At 40.4% G+C, this 18396-nt stretch overlaps 1 protein-coding gene across 24 annotated transcripts in view; it reads left to right on the top strand.

The window, feature by feature from the left end:
- Dtna (dystrobrevin alpha) overlaps positions 1-18396 on the top strand; it is a 342076-nt gene that overhangs the window by 258892 nt on the left and 64788 nt on the right. For all 24 annotated transcript variants that reach the window (XM_076912927.1, XM_076912920.1, XM_076912922.1 and 21 more), the window contains 5 exons: positions 240-325; positions 9081-9235; positions 11848-11953; positions 14363-14529; positions 15424-15548. In XM_076912927.1, coding sequence (XP_076769042.1) covers positions 240-325; positions 9081-9235; positions 11848-11953; positions 14363-14529; positions 15424-15548 — 639 coding nt within the window. The remainder of the gene's footprint in view (positions 1-239; positions 326-9080; positions 9236-11847; positions 11954-14362; positions 14530-15423; positions 15549-18396) is intronic.

The raw sequence follows: 18396 nt of genomic DNA, 5'->3' as shown, positions 1-18396 counted from the left end.
GAGCAACTGACATGTACAACAAATAAACTAGAAGATTCTGATGTCTCTTGAAAAACAAAGCATCACATAGACAGTTTATCAGCAATGTGTGCCCAATTGTATGCACAACCTTTTCTAAAGTGTGTCTGCATAATGCATGCAGCCGTGTGTTCTACAATTTCTACAGAGCAGAAAATGTCAGCATTATTTATTAGGAGTGCCCTAAATAACATCTTTTTTTTTCTGTTATCATTAAACAGGGAAGGCCATGGTAAAATCTCCGTATTCGCTGTCAAAATGGCTTTGGCTACGTTGTGTGGAGGGAAGATCATGGACAAGTTAAGATGTAAGTTATCTCTGCTCCCACTCTGCTCGTCTCTACTTACACCTTACATCCTCTCTTATCCTTGCCATGTCCCCTGTCTCCCCCGTCTTCCCTCACTCTGTGAGAGCTGTTTCAAATGCAGTCTTCTTTGGCCTTTATATTTTATAATAAAACTATTTCCACATTATATAAATGTTAATGAAATGAACATTCTCCCTCTGCATTTGAATTATTACTTCCACCTTCCTGAGTACCTCCAACTAGAATCTCTCTCTGATATTAAAGTATTCAATTTTCACTGATTTAAAATGATGTTGGTATTGGGATTTCACCTAGTCATTTGACCTAAATATTATGAGTTTGGCATGGAATGCTGTGTTAGAAAGGCCATGACCAGGGACACCAATCATCCATGTTGTGAGCCCAGGCATGCCATTGACACTAAGTGACACTATGGACATGATTTTATTTCTTTAATCCCTAGTTTCCTCCTGTTGCTCAGCAGTGGGGTATTTATTAAACCTGGAGGGTGCCTCCCAGCTCTGTTAGTCATGGAGAACCTACCTCCATTTCTTCTTGTTAGATTCCAAATAGTCGAAAAGGAAAGGAGTAAAAGAAGCAGAAACCTTTGCTGCTTTGGAGTCTAGCCTGACATACTGCAGGAGCATCTTCTCCCTGGATAACCAGATTAGAGAAAAGATGGCGAAGCTGAGGTGGCACCAACTTCCTTCACTTCCATAATTTTCTTTCATGAAATTGCTAATGCATCCAGAAGTCAGAGAAGCCCACTCAGATCCTAGGCCCAGTTAGCTTCTCTTTGGTTATCCTAGGAGATAAAGAAATTGAAAACTATCTTCTCCATTGTTTGACTGGGAAATAACAAATCAGAACTTCTGGGAGCCAGTGGCTTTCTCTTTGCTTTCTCTCCGCTCTTTAAATGGCTTCAGAATTATCTAGGGGGCATTTTCTTCAAGATTAGGCTAAGAGAAGAAATTTTAACTAAAAGAACTGAACCAGAGGTTAAAAACCCAGCAGAGCCCGACTGCTACCATCCTGTCATAATTGGCCATTTATGCTGAGGACATTAGAGAAACGCTTCAAGAATTAAACTCTTTTAAAGCATCTTCTAATATTTATTCAGTGTCGTATTCACAGACAAATGAATGAGAGTCCTGTATGAGAGTAAGTTTGAGCCAAACTGATGAAAGGCAGTTTTCCAAACCTCAGGACCCTCTGAGCCTTTTGTGAGGCCAGCAAGCCCTTGTCCTGGAAGACCCAGACTCTTCTGCTCAGCTCTCCTGGGACTCAGACGTTGTCATCCTTTGGGGACAACCACCTCAACAACATCCTTTCACTCTCTGGGCTGGCCAGTCTCATTGCCCATCCCAGGCCAGTCACTAAAGCAGTTACTGGTACAATAAAAATATGGAAGATATATCATTCATTTTCACATCCTGAGCTGGGAAGAGACACTCTTCAAAGAGGATCAGGGTTGAAAGGAAGGCTAGGAAGATCGCAGTGGTGGTCTCACCCAGGCCTGAACACCTATGGTTAATCCTGGAATTGCACAAAGTGGAAAAAGAGAACCAGCTCCTAGGAATTGTCCTCTGATCTGTACACACATGTAAGACATTAGCATAGATAGATGCACATGTATGCACACATGCACACTCATTTTTTAAATATGCATCAAATCCATGGTTGCTAGGCAAGCAATTGATAGCCATGAACACAGTTTAAAAGTTTAAACTGGTTTCAAGTAGATTTGGAGCAGATTTGGGTAACAAAATACTCATGGGAGCAAATATGGAGACAAAGCATGGGACACAAACTGAAGGAGGGTCTGTCCAGAGACTGCTCCACCTGGGTATCTATCTGTTGTACATTTACCAAAGGTAGATGATGATGTGGATGTCAGGAAGTGCATGACAGGAGCCTGATACAGCTGTCTCCTTAGAGGTCTGCCAGAGCCTGAAATATACAAAGGCAGGTGCTCACAGCTAACCATTGAGCTGATCATGAGGTTCCCATTAGAGGAGTGAGAGAAAAGACTGAAGGAGCTGAAAGGGTTTGTGGCCCTATAAGGAGAGCAACAATACCAACCAACCAGAGCTCCCCAGGGTTTAAGCCACCAGCTTGGGAGCACATAGGGAGGGACCCATGGCCCCAGCTGTATATGTAGGGGAGGATGACAGTGTCAGGCATAAGTGAGTGAGGAAGTCCTTGGTCCAGTCAAGGCTGGATGCCCCAGTGTGGGGGAAATCGTGGGTGGGGAGGTGGGAGTGGGGGGATAGGTGGGGGCATATCCTCAGAGAAGCAGGAGGAGGGGGAATGTGATAGGGGATTCCTGGGTTGGGGGAAGGGGATTACATCTGAAATGTAAATAAAATATCCAATAAAAAAATTAAAAGGATAAAATAAATATGCATCAAATCCATGGTTGCTAGGCAAGTAATTGACAGCCATGAACACAGTTTAAGAGTTCAAACTGGTTTGAAGTAAATTTGGAGCAGAGGTTGGTTTTGTTTGTTTATTTGTGTTTTTTGGTTGGTTGGTTGGTTGGTTGGTTGGTTGGTTGGTTTGGTTTGGTTTGGTTGGTTGGTTGGTTTTTTGTTTGTTTGTTTGTTTTCTTATCTGTTTGTCTGTTTGGGTTCTCTGAGTCCTTCTCCTGCAACCCCTGATGTTAGAGAAAGCAGTGTAATGGCTACAGTGCTTTCTCCTCACCCTGTCCATCCTTCTCCAAAAAGCCAGGTGGGCAAAGCAGGCCACACTCTACTGGCACAGCACAGTCAGCCTTCTTCAATACATTGAAGGAAGCAGGAATCCAATCGGAGACCCAAGGTCCTCATGTCACAAGATCTAATGAAAAGTACATGGTGTGAACACCGTGCATCTCATTCCCATCTCAAGAGCAGTGGACCTCAATTCCCATCTTAAATCCCTAGTTCTATAGCTGAAGAGTCATTCTTAGATTGGTAATCCCAGGAAGATGCTTTGAATGGCTTCCGTAATTATGTATTATGGCATTTTGATCTTGATATAGTTGGAAGCAATTTGATTTGGAAAAATCTCTGCAAAATATTAGTGCAAATGAATATCCTTCATCACCAATATTTTCAGTTTCAATAATAGTTATTGATTGAATGAGGCAATCCAGCCACATACAGCCATGACTGTCTCTTGGTAAATGGAATTGGGGGGTTCTTAATGAAGTTTTTCTTTGCTGGCTTTGTCTTTGTGGTGAAGCAGATAAATCATGATTTCTTATGCTGCTTTTGTGATAATAAAAAGTAAAATAAAGTATAGAAAGTCTTTCCAGATTTGCACTTTTGTTTTCACTTCTGTAAAATTTTCTACTGTATTTAAGCCAATATCACGCCCATGCTAATTTAGCAGTATTTCTATTTTTGTGTGTGGGGGATAAAAGATACTTAGTTTGTTCCAACTTGTCCCTTTTTATTGGAGAGATCAAGACAAGAATGATTGGCTGAATTTTTAAACACAAAGGGGGAAAACAACAGAAAAATGATGCAAATTTTAGTAAATGATTACCAGTGCGATAAAGGGGGCACTAAGTCCATCTTACATCATACTCTCTGCTACTTAGGGCCACCACCAACCAATATGCATGGTGTTCACCGTGTTGCTCTTGCTGGCACTGTTGGTACAGCCTGTGGAGAAAAGGGTGCTTTCTGTGGGTGTATGGCAGAGCTCAGAGCTCCATAAACACAAAGTGACCTAGTATCCTCCTTTCCTGTTTAATTGTTCTCATCTTGTAATTAACTGCTTCAATGGGTTGGAACGGTTGTTTGTCTCTTGAAGAGTCCTGTGGGTTGGTTCTTCTCAAATATGTCCTGTGTATGTGCATACAAGCGTATGTGTATGTACACACATACTCCCATCTATGTGTGCAAGTGTGCTTGGGTGCATGGATAATGGAAGCCAGAAGACAACCTCATTGTCTTATGGAGGAGTTTTGTCTATCTCGTTTGAGACAGGATTTCTCGCTAGCCTGGAGCTCACTAATTAAACTAGACTGGCTGGCAAGTGAGTTCCCAGGGTCCTCCTGTTTCTGCCTTCCTAGGGCTAAAATTACAAGCTTGCTCCACCACCCCCAGCATGTATACATAATTCTATGAAGTAAATTAAGGTCTCATGCTTACAAGCCAAACACCGTACCAACTCAGCCAGCTCTCCAACAAAAATATACAGATCTTAAAGAAATTCTAAATCCAAGGCCATAAGCCTGGGATGTCATATTTTGTCTGTAGTCTCTAAGTGTTTTGTTTGTTTTGTTGGGTTTGGGAGGCTTGTTTGTTTGCTTGCTTGCTTTGCTTTAGTTCAGAAGCCTACACTACAGCAAACATCTTGCCTTCATCAAATTTCTTTCTCTGATTGGGTTGGTCTGTCTTCGCAACTGCCTCCAGGCTTGCTTTAAATCCTTCATCATGTCCCTTGACATCTCCCAGGCACAATCTAAACCACATAGCAGAAGTTTGAAGGCTTTTTATATCTAGTTTCAGCATCTACTATGCCCTGGTGCCCTGACCCCACTTCCAGGCTCCTCGAAGGTTTTTGAGAACATTGTTCTTGCATTGCCCTTTGCCTTGACCCTGTTTCCTTCAGCCACTGATTCCCGCCTCTTCTGTGATGACTGCCCAGTGGCCTTCACACTTTGCCCTAACCAGTTTCTCCCTCATCCACCCTGCTCTTCCTGTATTTGCACCATAGTGTTACAATCTGTGCTGTTCTATGTGGCATCCTTCTGGCTTTTCTCAGTCTACCAAGCCTCCCAGAGGGCAAGAACCACATCCTGGTTTCCTGTGTATTACTGATTAGGGCAATGCTACCCAATTAGTGTGTGCCAGGATGATCGCAGCTGAATGAACCAATGTGTTATGGTGCTGTAAGGAACTGAACAAAGGGGCTGATAATATGATTTGTAGCCACAAGACAAACTCCCACAGGGGATTTCATACAAATAAATAATGTAAGCAACAGAAAGTATACAGTATGAAATTAATCATGAAAATATCTAAAATGTATACACTGTGTTCCACATGTGAACTGTCATTTTGAATGCTTTATAGCTATTAACTGATTGAATCCTTGAGATAATCTTTCATTACATACACATGCTCATATATATTGCAGGCTTATCACCTAAAGCCAAAAACTAAAGTACAAACATGAATTATTTTTATATCAACTTCAGAGTTTCTTCATATTATTTTGACAACCTGAGTAAGCCATCCATTGCCACTTCCTGATAATCTCTGTGGCCCATACTTACTTTGGCTCTTACTTAGACAGTCTTTCTCAACACAGATAAATGTTCACTTTAGTGTCAAGTGTATGGAAGGTCACTATGAGCACTCCTGGTTTTGTGCTAGCTAGAGATTAAATTCATGACTTTTCACTGTGCCCAAATAAATTAAGAAAGACAGGAGCCACTTATGGGAGAATGATTTCCTTGGGTTTACAGTTCAGGAAGAACAATCTGCTACATTGAGGACAGCAGGAGAGCAGGACGGGATCCTGTCCATAGCAGTGAGAGAGTGGGGTGACTTGTTTATATTATGTCCAATCAGAAGGCATGAGGAGCCATCAGGGGAACTGGAGGTAGGATATCCTTTAAGGTCCACCTCCAACAGGTTATATCTGAATCATGCCTCCCACCCCAGAAGTTCTATGACCTATCAATGAAGCATCAATAGCTACATGCCAAGTATTCAAAGATGATCATGGTGGGAGGGAATAATTTCCATTCAAACCAGAACGGAAAGGTTGCCTTAAAACCCAGGTAATATCAAAGGTGTCCTGGCTTAGAAAATCAGCCTCAGGGAGACTGTGACCCTGTTAGAACCAGCCCTCCTGCCTCAAAGCCAGCAAGATGGTAGCTCCCATGAAAAAGCCAGTCTGGTTTTCCCAAGTTTTTTGGCTGTGTCCATTGAAAATTTTCTGCTTCTACATGTAAAATTAATCAACATGGCTTCCTGCTGGCAATCTCTATTTTATTGATTGATTCTTGACCAGTTTGATGAGAGCCTACCAGCAAACAACAAACATTGCAGTGGTGGCGAGTACAACACTTTGGCTCAAACTGAATTTCTTTTTGAATTGACATAAAATTATTTGTATTCATTATTTAAGATACATTTTGCACATAAATCCACTGTGAAATGATTAGGTCTATCTGATTAACATATGCACTGCTTTATGCAATATTCTGTGAGGAGAACCATGCACTCATCAACTGTATTAACACATATTTCATTACCTTGTCACCCCACTGTGCAGCCTCTCTATTGAACTTGTTCCTTAGCGGTAACTACATATCCTTTGATGACACGTTTCCGGGTCTGACTGTCTTTTAAGCACCCCAGGCTCTGGTAATCACCATTCTACACTCTACTTCTAAAAATCAGCATGTTTATATTCCACATGGGTCTGAATATGTAATATTTGTCTTTGTGTGCGTGGCTAATTTCACTTACCAGAATGCCCTCTGAGCTCATCACACTGTTGCAGATGGTAAGAGGTCCTCCTTTTATGGCTGAACAATACTCCACTGGGGATATGCTTGCTTAATAAGCATATTATCTGTTCATCCATTCAACTCGGGTCGATTATACATCTTCACTGTTGTAGAGATGTTATCATAAACATGGAAGCAGAGATATTTCACCAAAAAACTAGTTTCATTTAGATATGTATTGGGTATGCATCTAAAGTTATATCTAAATAAAGTTTGTTAGTCTTCTTGTGGGGTTCCTTTCCCCTTTCTCCTATTCTTCCATAAGAGTCTCCAAGTTCCATCCACTGTTTGCTGTAGGTTTATGCCTCTGTCTGAGTCATTTGGTGGGTGGAGCCTCTCAGAGGACAGACATGGAAGACTCCGGTCTGCAAGTATAACAGAGTAACATTAATAGTGTCAGGGATTGGTGCTTCTCTATGGGATGGGTCTCAAGTTGGGCCAGTCATTGATTGGCCATTCCCTCAATCTCTGCTCCACCCCAATAATAGAATTGCTGAACCATGTACTGATTTTTTTTTATTTTTCTAACTGTGTTACTTCCACAATGGCTTCAATTTTTATTTCCTTGACAGTTTTAAGTCTCCCAGAGTTGTTCTCCTTGTACTTTTTGACATTCTTGCTGGAGAATCTACCTGACTGTGGCTTCCATTTGCATTTATTAGATGATCATCGGCATTGAGCATTTCTGAAGACTTCTAACCAATTTTATGCCCTCCTTTGGGGAATGTCTACTTGGCTCCTCTGCCTGTTTTCAGTCAGGTTGTTTTGTTACCATCGAGTTATTTGAGTTGCTTATATATTTTGGATGATAACCTCAGAATTTCTACAATATCACTATTAATATCAATTGTGAAGCATCATTTTATCTGGAAGATCTCAAATGAAGAGAATCAAGTCACATCCTAAAAACCCAACCCAGTAAAAGCTTTTAACATGTGTAACGTGTAATTAGAGATTAATAGGATGTCCTCAGGTTACGTTTTGACCTTGGGAAACGAAACTCAAAAAGTGAACAGAAGTAGCACATCGGACTTACTAAACTTTATCCTGCAGCTTCACTGGCTGAGTGACATCTACTTAACATTAGACAAACTAATGGCAAACTCTCTCATTCCAGTCATTCAAAGGGATTATGAAGCACCTTGGGAATTGAGCTGTTAAGTGTTCATTAAAATCACATCATGGCAGAGGATGGAGCTCACAGGTTCAGTGAAGCTAGAAGAAATATGCTGGGAAATCATTTGAAACCCCAATCTCACCTCACAGATCAGGCAGGCTTCTCTTCACCACGCAGAGACCCTTCCTGATAAGTCTCATGCCTCCCACACTGTCAGGGAGTATGGTTTACAAAGCTTCTCTGCCTCTGTGGGAATTTACTCAAGTGTTGGCTTTTTTCTATTGTGTTCTTTATTTTCAAGTATATTACTTCAAACCCCAAAATTTTGGTAATGGTACAAATGGTTAATCAGCTAAATGACACATGTACCTCCTCCTACCCCAATTCTATAGTGATGATTTCATTCTGTTTCATAAGAGGCTGACATTTTTTGTCTTCCCTTTTGGTTGTCATGATAAAATGTCCTGACAGAAACAACTTAAGGGAGAAAGAGTTTATTTTGGTTCATGGTTCCTGAGGGATTCAGCTGTTGTGGTAGAGGATGCATGTCGGCAGGAACAGAACACCAGTCTGGCACATCACATCAGCAGTCCAGTGACAAAGGAAGAATAGCAAGTGAAGCCAGGCAAGAGAACCCCTAAGTCTGCCCACACTGACCATCTGCATCAAGCAAGGCTCTACTTGCTGAGGGTTCCACAACCTTCCCAAACAGCACCACCTGCTGGTAGATGGGGACCAGGTGTTCAAACACATGAGCCTATGGGGAACACTTCACATTCAAACTGCAACAGTATCCATTACATCTACAAAATTTTACAGCATATGTAAGTTGATAATTAGCCTCAAGACGAAATATGATGTTCTCTGTCTTATGAAAATATGTTAACATTACCCAAATTACAAATCACCTTCAAACAGGTACCACACATATAGCAAGATCCTGTTTTGAAACAAAAAGAAAACACTAGATATCATGCTGAAACCATTTCAGGAGATAAACTAGCTTTCATGTTATATTTCCATAAATGGTATACTTCTTCTGCATTCTTTGTATCAGAGATGTTGAGACAGAACTTGAGAATGTTTATGTGGTAAACATCTTCACCCTTTCTTTCCACCAGATATTTTCTCAATGATCTCTGACTCCAGTGGAGTGATGGTTTATGGAAGATATGACCAGTTCCTTCGGGAAGTTCTCAAACTACCCACAGCAGTTTTTGAAGGTCCTTCATTTGGTTACACAGAACAGTCAGCCAGATCTTGTTTCTCCCAACAGGTAACTTTCTAAAGAAAACCTTTCAAACACTGTTATTCTCTTTCTGTGAATGAATTCCAGGCTCAGAAGCCCAGATTCTCCTTCATGGCAGCAGCCTGGGGTATAGATTTCCAGCCTTTGATGAATGGCCTGTGATCCAGCAACTAATAATATATCTGACTACCGAGTGCTCACTGGCCCAGAGCCAGACATCATGCTTATCATTTCTACTATATAATTTAGTCTTTGCAGCAACACATATCCTTGATATCTTTGTCACTAATATATCTATATTATCATAAGGACTGAATTGTAATTTAGCCCCCAAATGAGGTATACCAGACCTCACACTAAGATTGCCAATGTCCATCAATGGAGAGGAGTCCTCTCACATGCCTCATTACTGTCTATGTGGCCCAATACATGATGAACACTGCTGCCTTTCACAATATTATGTAGTGATGCTTTAGACCTTGTTGCTAGGGAAGGCTTAGTTTACAGCATTTTCATCTTAGACCTCTATGGGAAGACCATATGTTCATTCCCCAATACAATACAGTGGTAGTTTCTAAATTCATGCATACAACATCCATATACAATTATATAATGTTTCAACTGAGTGTGTCCCTTCAAGTGGTCCATGCAATTAAAACATAAAGCAAAGTTTAAAGGAGAAAGAAACATGCATAGCAGCTACTAAAAAGCCACACAGCTCACCAGCCAGTGACATCATCAATCTGCATTCCCCTGGCCATTGGCAAAGTTGAAGGTGCATCGACTTTGATAGTTAATAGTGTCCCTCCTCTCATGCATCTGTAGAAGTGTAACTATCCTCCTGATGGGTATAGATGTCACTGACTAACCTAGATGCTAGCCTGGCTCCTGTGCCATCTAGACTAGGGAAGTCTTTGTGAAGTCTTCACAATCGCAACCCCAACCTTAGAAGGGCTCAGGTGCTCCTGTGCATCCCTCCTCCCCTGCCCTGGGCCAGTACATTCTCCTGTCACTGACGTCACTTTGGGCTTGGCATATCTCCTAGTTGCATTCTGGTACCCATTGTCCATAACCTCTTCATCCCTTTTCCAGTCTGTAGGGAATTACTATTTACTCTCTGAAATAAGTATTTTTAGCTTCTACATATGTGAAAACATGTAGCATTTGTCTTTCCATACTTCAAACTTTAAAAGACTTATATGTTCAAAAACAGTTAAATATGATATTCCCATGCTAAAAATTCAAAATATCCTAAAGATTGTCCCATGACATCATTATTTATTTATCATTAATGATGAGAAATTTAAACACATCCAAATTGTAGCAACATCTTGGAAACTTTAGGAATGATTATAATCTAGGCAATATGATTGAGTAACCAAAGTAGATAAATACGATTATCTGAAAATTTTAAAAGTGACACATGTAAATACAAGTCTACTTTACTTTTGCTTTCATGTTTTTATAGCCACAGTTTTAAAAGCTGAAACTTGGGGGCAGGGAGGAGATGCACCGGAGAGATGGCACAGGGGTTAATACCACTGGCTGCTCTTACAGAGGACCTGGGTTTGACTCCCAGCACTCACATGAAGGTTCCCAACTCTCTGTAACTCTAGTCCCAGGGGATCTCACTTCTTCTGGCCTTCATGGGCCCCCATGTGGTACACAGACACGTACATGCAAGAAAGCCCTCATACACCCATACACTAATATAATATAATATAACATAATATAAATATGGCTGATTTCAAATATTTGAAATATTTTATTAAGAAAAGTTCATACAATGTATAGTAATAGCTTTGGAGGAAAATTTTTTCTAGACATACAAATTCTGATATCTTTTAAAAATACTGTCTCCTTACTAATACTTTATACAGTATATACAGTATCTTAATAGCAACATACATATAAACCTAATATACATATAAACTATTTAATATTATAAGGAAAGACAAAATCTATAAATTCTGATTAATAAGAAATTCAGTAGATCCAGAATCAGATATTAGTGAGACACAGGGTTTAGATTAAATATAGACCTTTAAAACACTATACCTCTTTGGGGCTCATTATTACTAAACTATTAAGGATCTATCCACTTCGATATTCTGGTTCAAATTTTCAAATAAAATAATTTCAACATTTGACCACAGAATTTCTGCTATTCCTGAATTCCAACAAAAAGAATCATATTGGCCACTAAATATAAAGTGTGTAAGCAATTGAGGAATCTCTGAAGGGAAATCCTTCACAAACAGCCCAACCCACAGGGAACTACGTAGGCCTGAGCCATGAGGCACTGTTGAGTTAGAGGTTTTAGCTCTTCACCTTCCCAGTTTTTGCCCCGCCCCTTATCTCTGAGAGCAACTGATTGGCTGACTCAGAGATGACAGAGACTCTTCTGATTGGCTACCTTCTCGGGCTCAGTGGTGATGACCTGGTCTCATGTAATTCTGGCACAAGAAGCCTTGATCTTCTCAGTTCTAAACTAGTGTAACAACACTCTTTGGCACATTCTGCTTCTCCCTACATGAGGAGTTAACTGAATGACTTGTTTCTTTGTTATCAAATGATAGCACCTGAGTTCAGATCGTTCCTTCACCTATGCTTTTGTGGTTTTTCTTTTTCTGGTGCAGAAAAAGGTCACCTTAAATGGCTTCTTGGACACGCTCATGTCAGACCCTCCTCCACAGTGTCTGGTATGGCTGCCTCTTCTGCACCGACTGGCAAATGTAGAAAATGGTGAGTAGTTACTGCTGAGCCAAAACTCTGTTTAAATTGCTCAAATTTAATCATAAAGTCTACAGTTATCAAGTAGATGACAGTTTTAGGGAAATTTGTAAGGTGGATCATTTAACAAAACTACCTCCTGACCCATCAAGCCTTATGTGCAACAAAATTAGGATGAGGAATGCTAAGATAATGATGGTGATGGTAATGATGATGGTGGTGGTGATGGTGGTGATGATGATAATGATGCTGATAAATAAATTGTAACTTAAATTGTAAGCTACTTGTATTCAATAAGAATATCTCAAGTAAAGGACATTTTTAAGATTTGTTTTAGAGGGGAATGCCCTATGTTGGTATCTACAATATTAACCACTTTTTTCCCAAAGCAATCACCCAGAAATAGGTGAAAGCAATAAATGATAGCAACTTGCTCACCTTAAGGCACCTATTCAATGTTGTGAATGTCCATTAAGTAAATCTATGCTAAAGACACGAATAATGTAAATTTCACTGTATCCTTTAAAAAATAGCAAAGGTTTCTAATATAAGAGATGTTTACCATTGACATATCCAGATTTAAATATAAAACCTAGGACACAGTTTAAAGAAATTTACTCATGGAACAGATGAGAGTCTCTATTTAATGTTTGTAGTTTTATTGTCAAACTGTAAAAAAATTCTCCAATTTGAATAGAAAACAATGTATTCCATGTCTATGTGTTGCTTAATACATTGGGGATAAAGATGGCTTCATTTTAAATTCTTACTTGGAATTTTTAGCATCTGACTCTATTGTCTCTCAATATTTCTAAGTTTATTTTGAACAAAAATTAAAGAACAAATTTCCTAGTTCCATTGCAATTACTAAGAATTGCATACATGCAGCAGCCAGGAGCCAGTACCTACCTGGGTTCAGAGTTCTGGTGGGCATTCCAGAAAGAGCTGCGTGCCGATCAGAAGGCTGTGAAGGAGCCGTGTGCCAATCAGAAGGCTGTGCAGGAGCCTTGTGCCAATCAGAAGGCTGTGCAGGAGCCGTGTGCCAATCAGAAGGCTGTGCAGGAGTCGTGTGCCAATCAGAAGGCTGTGAAGGAGCCGTGTGCCAATCAGAACTCTGTAAAGGAGTCATGTGCCAATCAGACTGCTGTGACTTCAGCTCTGACTCAGTGCTTCCTGTTACAAGAAATCTGTTTCTTAGGCACCTGCCTAGAGGGTTACCCAGACTTACCTCTAACCTCTGGCTTTCCCAGGAGCCAGAAGAAGGTTTTGGGGTGTTCTGTAAACAGCAGCCCACTCAAGAACACATGTTCTTTTCTTTCATTTTACCTTTTACCATCATTATTCTCATCTGTATTACTTTTCTTGCCCAGTTAATAAGATAACAACACAAGAAGTTGTTGTTGCTGCTGCTACTGCTGTTTTAGTGCCTTTAGCTCATGGCGTGAAGACAAATTGGATTTGATTTATATGTTAGCTTCAAATCTCAAAGATTTTAGCTGGCCAGCTTGACACTTCACGTTTTGTAGCATAACGAGTGCAGTGTCTCTCAAACAGTCTAAGTTAGAACCATATTCAAATAATTTGTTCATCTTTTGGGGTCCTATCCTTCTGCCCCAGAAAAACGTGTATGTGTGTGTGCACATGCCTGTGTTCGTTCGTGTATGATAAAGTCAATGTCACTCATTAAATAAGCCCATTTTTAAGCTATTTTTTAAGGAATTCAGTTCTCTCATCTAGCCTTCCTATTCCCCCATTTCATTTCTTTTTTTCTTTCTTTTTTAGATTTATTTATTTTATGTAGATAAGTACACTGTAGCTGTCTTCAGACTCCAGAAGAAGGCATCAGATCCCATTACAGATGGTGGTGAGCCACCATGTGGTTGCTGGGAATTGAACTCTGGACCTCTGGAAGAGCAGCCAGTGCTCTTAACCACTGAGCTATCTCTCCAGCCCCACTTTTTCCCCATTTCTTTTTTCTTCTTCCCATTCTCCACTTCATTAACATTTGCCGCTGCCTGGTGGGTACTTAACTGAATCCATCCACTGTGCTTCTGTGTCTTCATGACCTCTGCTGGGCTCCTGGAGATAATATGGGGGAAAGACTAGCCAGTCTAGATAATTTACATTCTTATGACATAAGAAATAGGGGTCAAGAAAGCATTACAGTGATTTGTGTTGCCAGAGGACATTTATTTTTCTTCCCATTTTATAGCTATTCCCCTCCTCACCCCCAAGTACAAACATGCACGTGCTTGAGAAATGTAATTCCAGGAATAAACTAAACACTTCTCTCAGTCAAAATTGATCATGGTCTGAAGTCAGCAGAGCGCACCGCTGAAAGATAGAATTCCATGAGAGTTGTGGTTTTCTTCAGTCCAGTTCTCACTTCTTCTGTTTTTCACTCATTTTCATCCTCCCTAGTCTTCCATCCAGTTGAGTGCTCCTACTGTCACAGTGAGAGCATGATGGGATTTCGATACCGATGCCAACAGTGTCACAACTACCAGCTTTGCCAGGACTGCTTCTGGAGGGGCCATGCAGGAGGTTCTCATAGCAACCAGCACCAAATGAAGGAGTACACATCGTGGGTAAGTGACGTCCAGGCAGTGTTTGGAGGTGGGTGTGAGACTGTTAGCCAGGGTGAAGAAGAACGTTCAGGGTGTTGTAGGCTTCTCTGCTGCTGTGATGAAGATCAAAGCAGAAGGAACTCCAGTCATCACTGAGGGAAGTCGGGACAGGAAGTGAAGCAGAGGCCATGGAAGAACCTTGTTTATTGGCTTGCTCAACCTGTTTTCTTATAGCACTTGTGAGCTTACTATTTGTGTGGCTCACCATTTTGTGATCTACCTCAATTAAACTCCAAGTTCACTTCTCATGCTATTTTCTACAGTTATTGGTTTGTGCCTGGATTAGTTGCTGATGGCTGTCCCATCAGCCGGGCCAATTGAATTACTTACATTGGTTCAATCACAAGAATGCAAAGTTGTATGAGTTATCATATAGACAAATTGTTCGTGGAGGCTTTGTGTAAAGGGTAACTTGATAAATATTTTTATACACCCAAATGCTATGTGACGTCCTGAGGAAACATGCACAAACATCTCCCTACCCAGTGGGAATGTGTCTGCCTCCTGCCTTCCCTCTCTCAAATGGATTCTCAGCTCCTTCCTCTTATCCCTTGAGATTTTTCCAGAAAGTTCTAGTGGTCCCCTAAACCTCAACACATTTCTCCACACAATGAGTGCTTCCATTCAGCATGGCATTCGCAGGGACTGCAGCAAGGGATGGGTACCCTGGTGACTTTTTCCAGCATGCAGTCACAGCCTCTCAGAAACTTCCTGACTTGGAGAGCAGGTGCTCAAAACAGAGTTTATCAATAAATGAATGGGTCAAGAAATGAGTGAATGAATATGCAACTATCAGTAAATCTTTGAAGTCATCTGTTAACATGTATGGTCAGGCTGTTACTATTCTTTTTCTAGAAATCACCTGCTAAGAAGCTAACGAATGCATTAAGCAAGTCCCTGAGCTGTGCTTCAAGCCGTGAACCTTTGCACCCCATGTTCCCAGACCAGCCTGAAAAGCCACTCAACTTGGCTCACATCGTGTGAGTATCTCTGGCTCAGACTAAGATGCTTCGATGTCCTTCACTCTCATGTGTCTGGAGCCTTCCTACTGAGACAACTTCACATTGTTTGTCAGGGACCACGTTTTATTTACTCTTTTATTTCTGTTTTCCTTTGTGGTTAGCATATAAAGAAAAGAGGCTCATTGTAAACTTCACATTTATGTCATTACATTTTGTTCCTATCCCACCCCCACGACCTTTCTCTGTACCTCTTTCCCTTCTTGCTGGTCCCCCTCACCCCAAATAATTCCCCTTCCATCTTCATCTCATACACAGAGATCAAGAGAGAGACAGACAGACAGACAGACAGACAGACAGACATGTGTGTATACACACACACACACAGAGAGAGATGCACACACTTGCATATACACACTTGCACACATACACATCCTGGTAAGTATAAAAGCAACATAATGCCGACATAGGACAAACACCCACAAAACCAATATAAAACCCACTCTAGAATGTGGCTTACTTGCTTTTTAACTTCTTTGGTTTTTAAATTATACTCTAATAAATAAACCAGGGCAGTATCCCAGGGGGACAACTGCTTATAGCGATACCGTACAGGAGCTGTTAGCTAACGTCTATGCTTGCTCCCCTTGGCATCACCAAAGAGGCACAACATGCAAATTGCCAATGAAGGAGCACAAGGTCAACCAAGTGTGTGCTGCGTGAATCTGCTGAGACTCACTTTCCACTGGCTGCTCTCACTTCCAAGCTTCTGGGCATGGGGACAGAGAGTGAGCAGAGGGTCCTGAGAGCACTGCAGGAGAGCAGCCCTAGAAGAGTGAGTCACAGGAGTGCCACCAAACTTACCCAACCCAGGGCCTTGTACAGTCAGCACTCCAGAGTGTGTGTGTATGTGTGTGTGTCTGTATACATATGTGTTTATATGTATGTTTGTGTGTATTAGTGTGTATATGTATGTGTATGTATATATGCATATGTGTGTCTGTGTACATATGTATATGTGTCTTTATATGTATATGTGTATATTAGTGTATATGTGTATGTATATATCTGTGTGCATATATGTGTATGTGTGTATATGTGGGTTTGTGTGCATGCATGTGTGTATTAGTGTGTATGTGTTTGTATATGTATGTATGTAAATGTGTGCATGTATCCATGTGTGGGTTTATGTCTATTCATGTGTGTATTTGTATATATGTATATGTGTGTACACATGTGTATATGTGTGTATGTGTGTTTGTGTGTTTCTTTGTATGTGTATGTCTATGTATTATTTTAATGTGCTTTATAAAATATATGACATTTAGTAGCAGCTTCTTTCACCACAAGTCTTTTATCAAGCACTACAATGAAAATAAGAGAACGAACACTTTAATAAACACCAAACACTATTACCTCCCTGCACACTTAATGTTCTCAATGTGTTATCTCCAAATGTGGCTTAAAACAGAAAGTGCCAGGACTGGAGCGGTGACGCAGCAGTTGAGAGCACTGACTTAAGAGGACCACGTTTGGCTCCAGTACATACCTAGCAGCTCGCAACTATCTGTAACTAACTCAGCTCCAGGAGATGCAATTACCACTTCAGGCCACCCCGGACACCAGGCATGCATGTGTACACTTACATACATGCAGACAAACATTCATACATACAAAATAAAAATTAATAAAATATCTTTTTAAAAAGCAGAAAGAGGACCATAGTCATAATACAAAAAACATAAATAGTTATGATAGTTTTGCTGTTACTTTTTATTCTCTAGAAAAGACCATACTGAAATAATTTACAAATTGTTTCATTAACTGTGGTTGGACATGTGTTTATATACATCTACCAGTATATAAATATCCCAGTGTACCACCTATGCATACAATGAGCTCACGGGCAGAGGCAGATAAGAGGCAGGGGGTGTGGATTAGGAGTATTAATTACTGGGTGTATTGTATCATGCATTGAGTTTCCTAGAGGTTGAAGAATTGAAAATTACAGCACAAACTCAAAATAAAGCATTTCTAAGTATATTAATTTACAAATTGCTATCAAACCTTCAAAGTTACTATTTAAGAAAAAAATCACATAAAGTGAATATTTATAAGAAGATAATTGCACATTCTCGTGTGGTATGGAACATGTCTGTGTTAGCAAGCCCATGTGTTTGGAATATAACTCTGTCCTCTTCAGGGCACCTCTTGCTGTGCTTGTGCTTGTATTAAAACCTGGTGTTAATTTTCTAAAAGATGTACCCAGTCTTGAGGAAAGAAAAGTCGTAATAAGGTCTGTAAGTATAAACTGAGGTGAAAACATGTGGCTTTTGCTTTAAGCATGCATAATAAATTAATTAGAAAATATTTTCATTAAGGCTATTTAAAGCTCCAACTATGGAAAATGGAAAAAAAATATGATGGCAATAGGACTGTGTGACTAAATAGACATTTGTCAAGAAGCCTTAGAGTAACGAGAGACTGAATCAGTGGAATGTTTAAACAGCCAGGTGGGGTGGCACACAGGAGGCATAAGCAGGTCTAACTCTGAGAGTTCAAGGCCAGCCTGGACTACATAGCAAGTTCCAGGCTAGCCAAGGTTACATAGTAAGACTCTGTCCCCAAAAAAAGCAGCAACAAATCGGGTTGTGTACTGCTAACTCGAGTACAAGCACAAGCACACTTGCATATAGAAATGAAACATGACAGAGAAAATGCTCTTGCCTTCAAGAGCCAGGGGATTTTATGTACATGCAGCAAAATGACACTGTCTGTCATGAGTTAGTTCTTAAGTGGAGATGAGCAGGTAGTGGCGTTTTGGTATTTCAGCACGTGTGCTTAACTATTGATTGCTTGTAAATGTTGC

The sequence above is a fragment of the Arvicanthis niloticus genome, chromosome 14 (genome assembly GCF_011762505.2).
Source record: "Arvicanthis niloticus isolate mArvNil1 chromosome 14, mArvNil1.pat.X, whole genome shotgun sequence".
In the NCBI taxonomy this organism is placed as follows: Eukaryota; Metazoa; Chordata; class Mammalia; order Rodentia; family Muridae; genus Arvicanthis; species Arvicanthis niloticus.
This window is presented reverse-complemented; position numbering and strand designations above follow the sequence as displayed.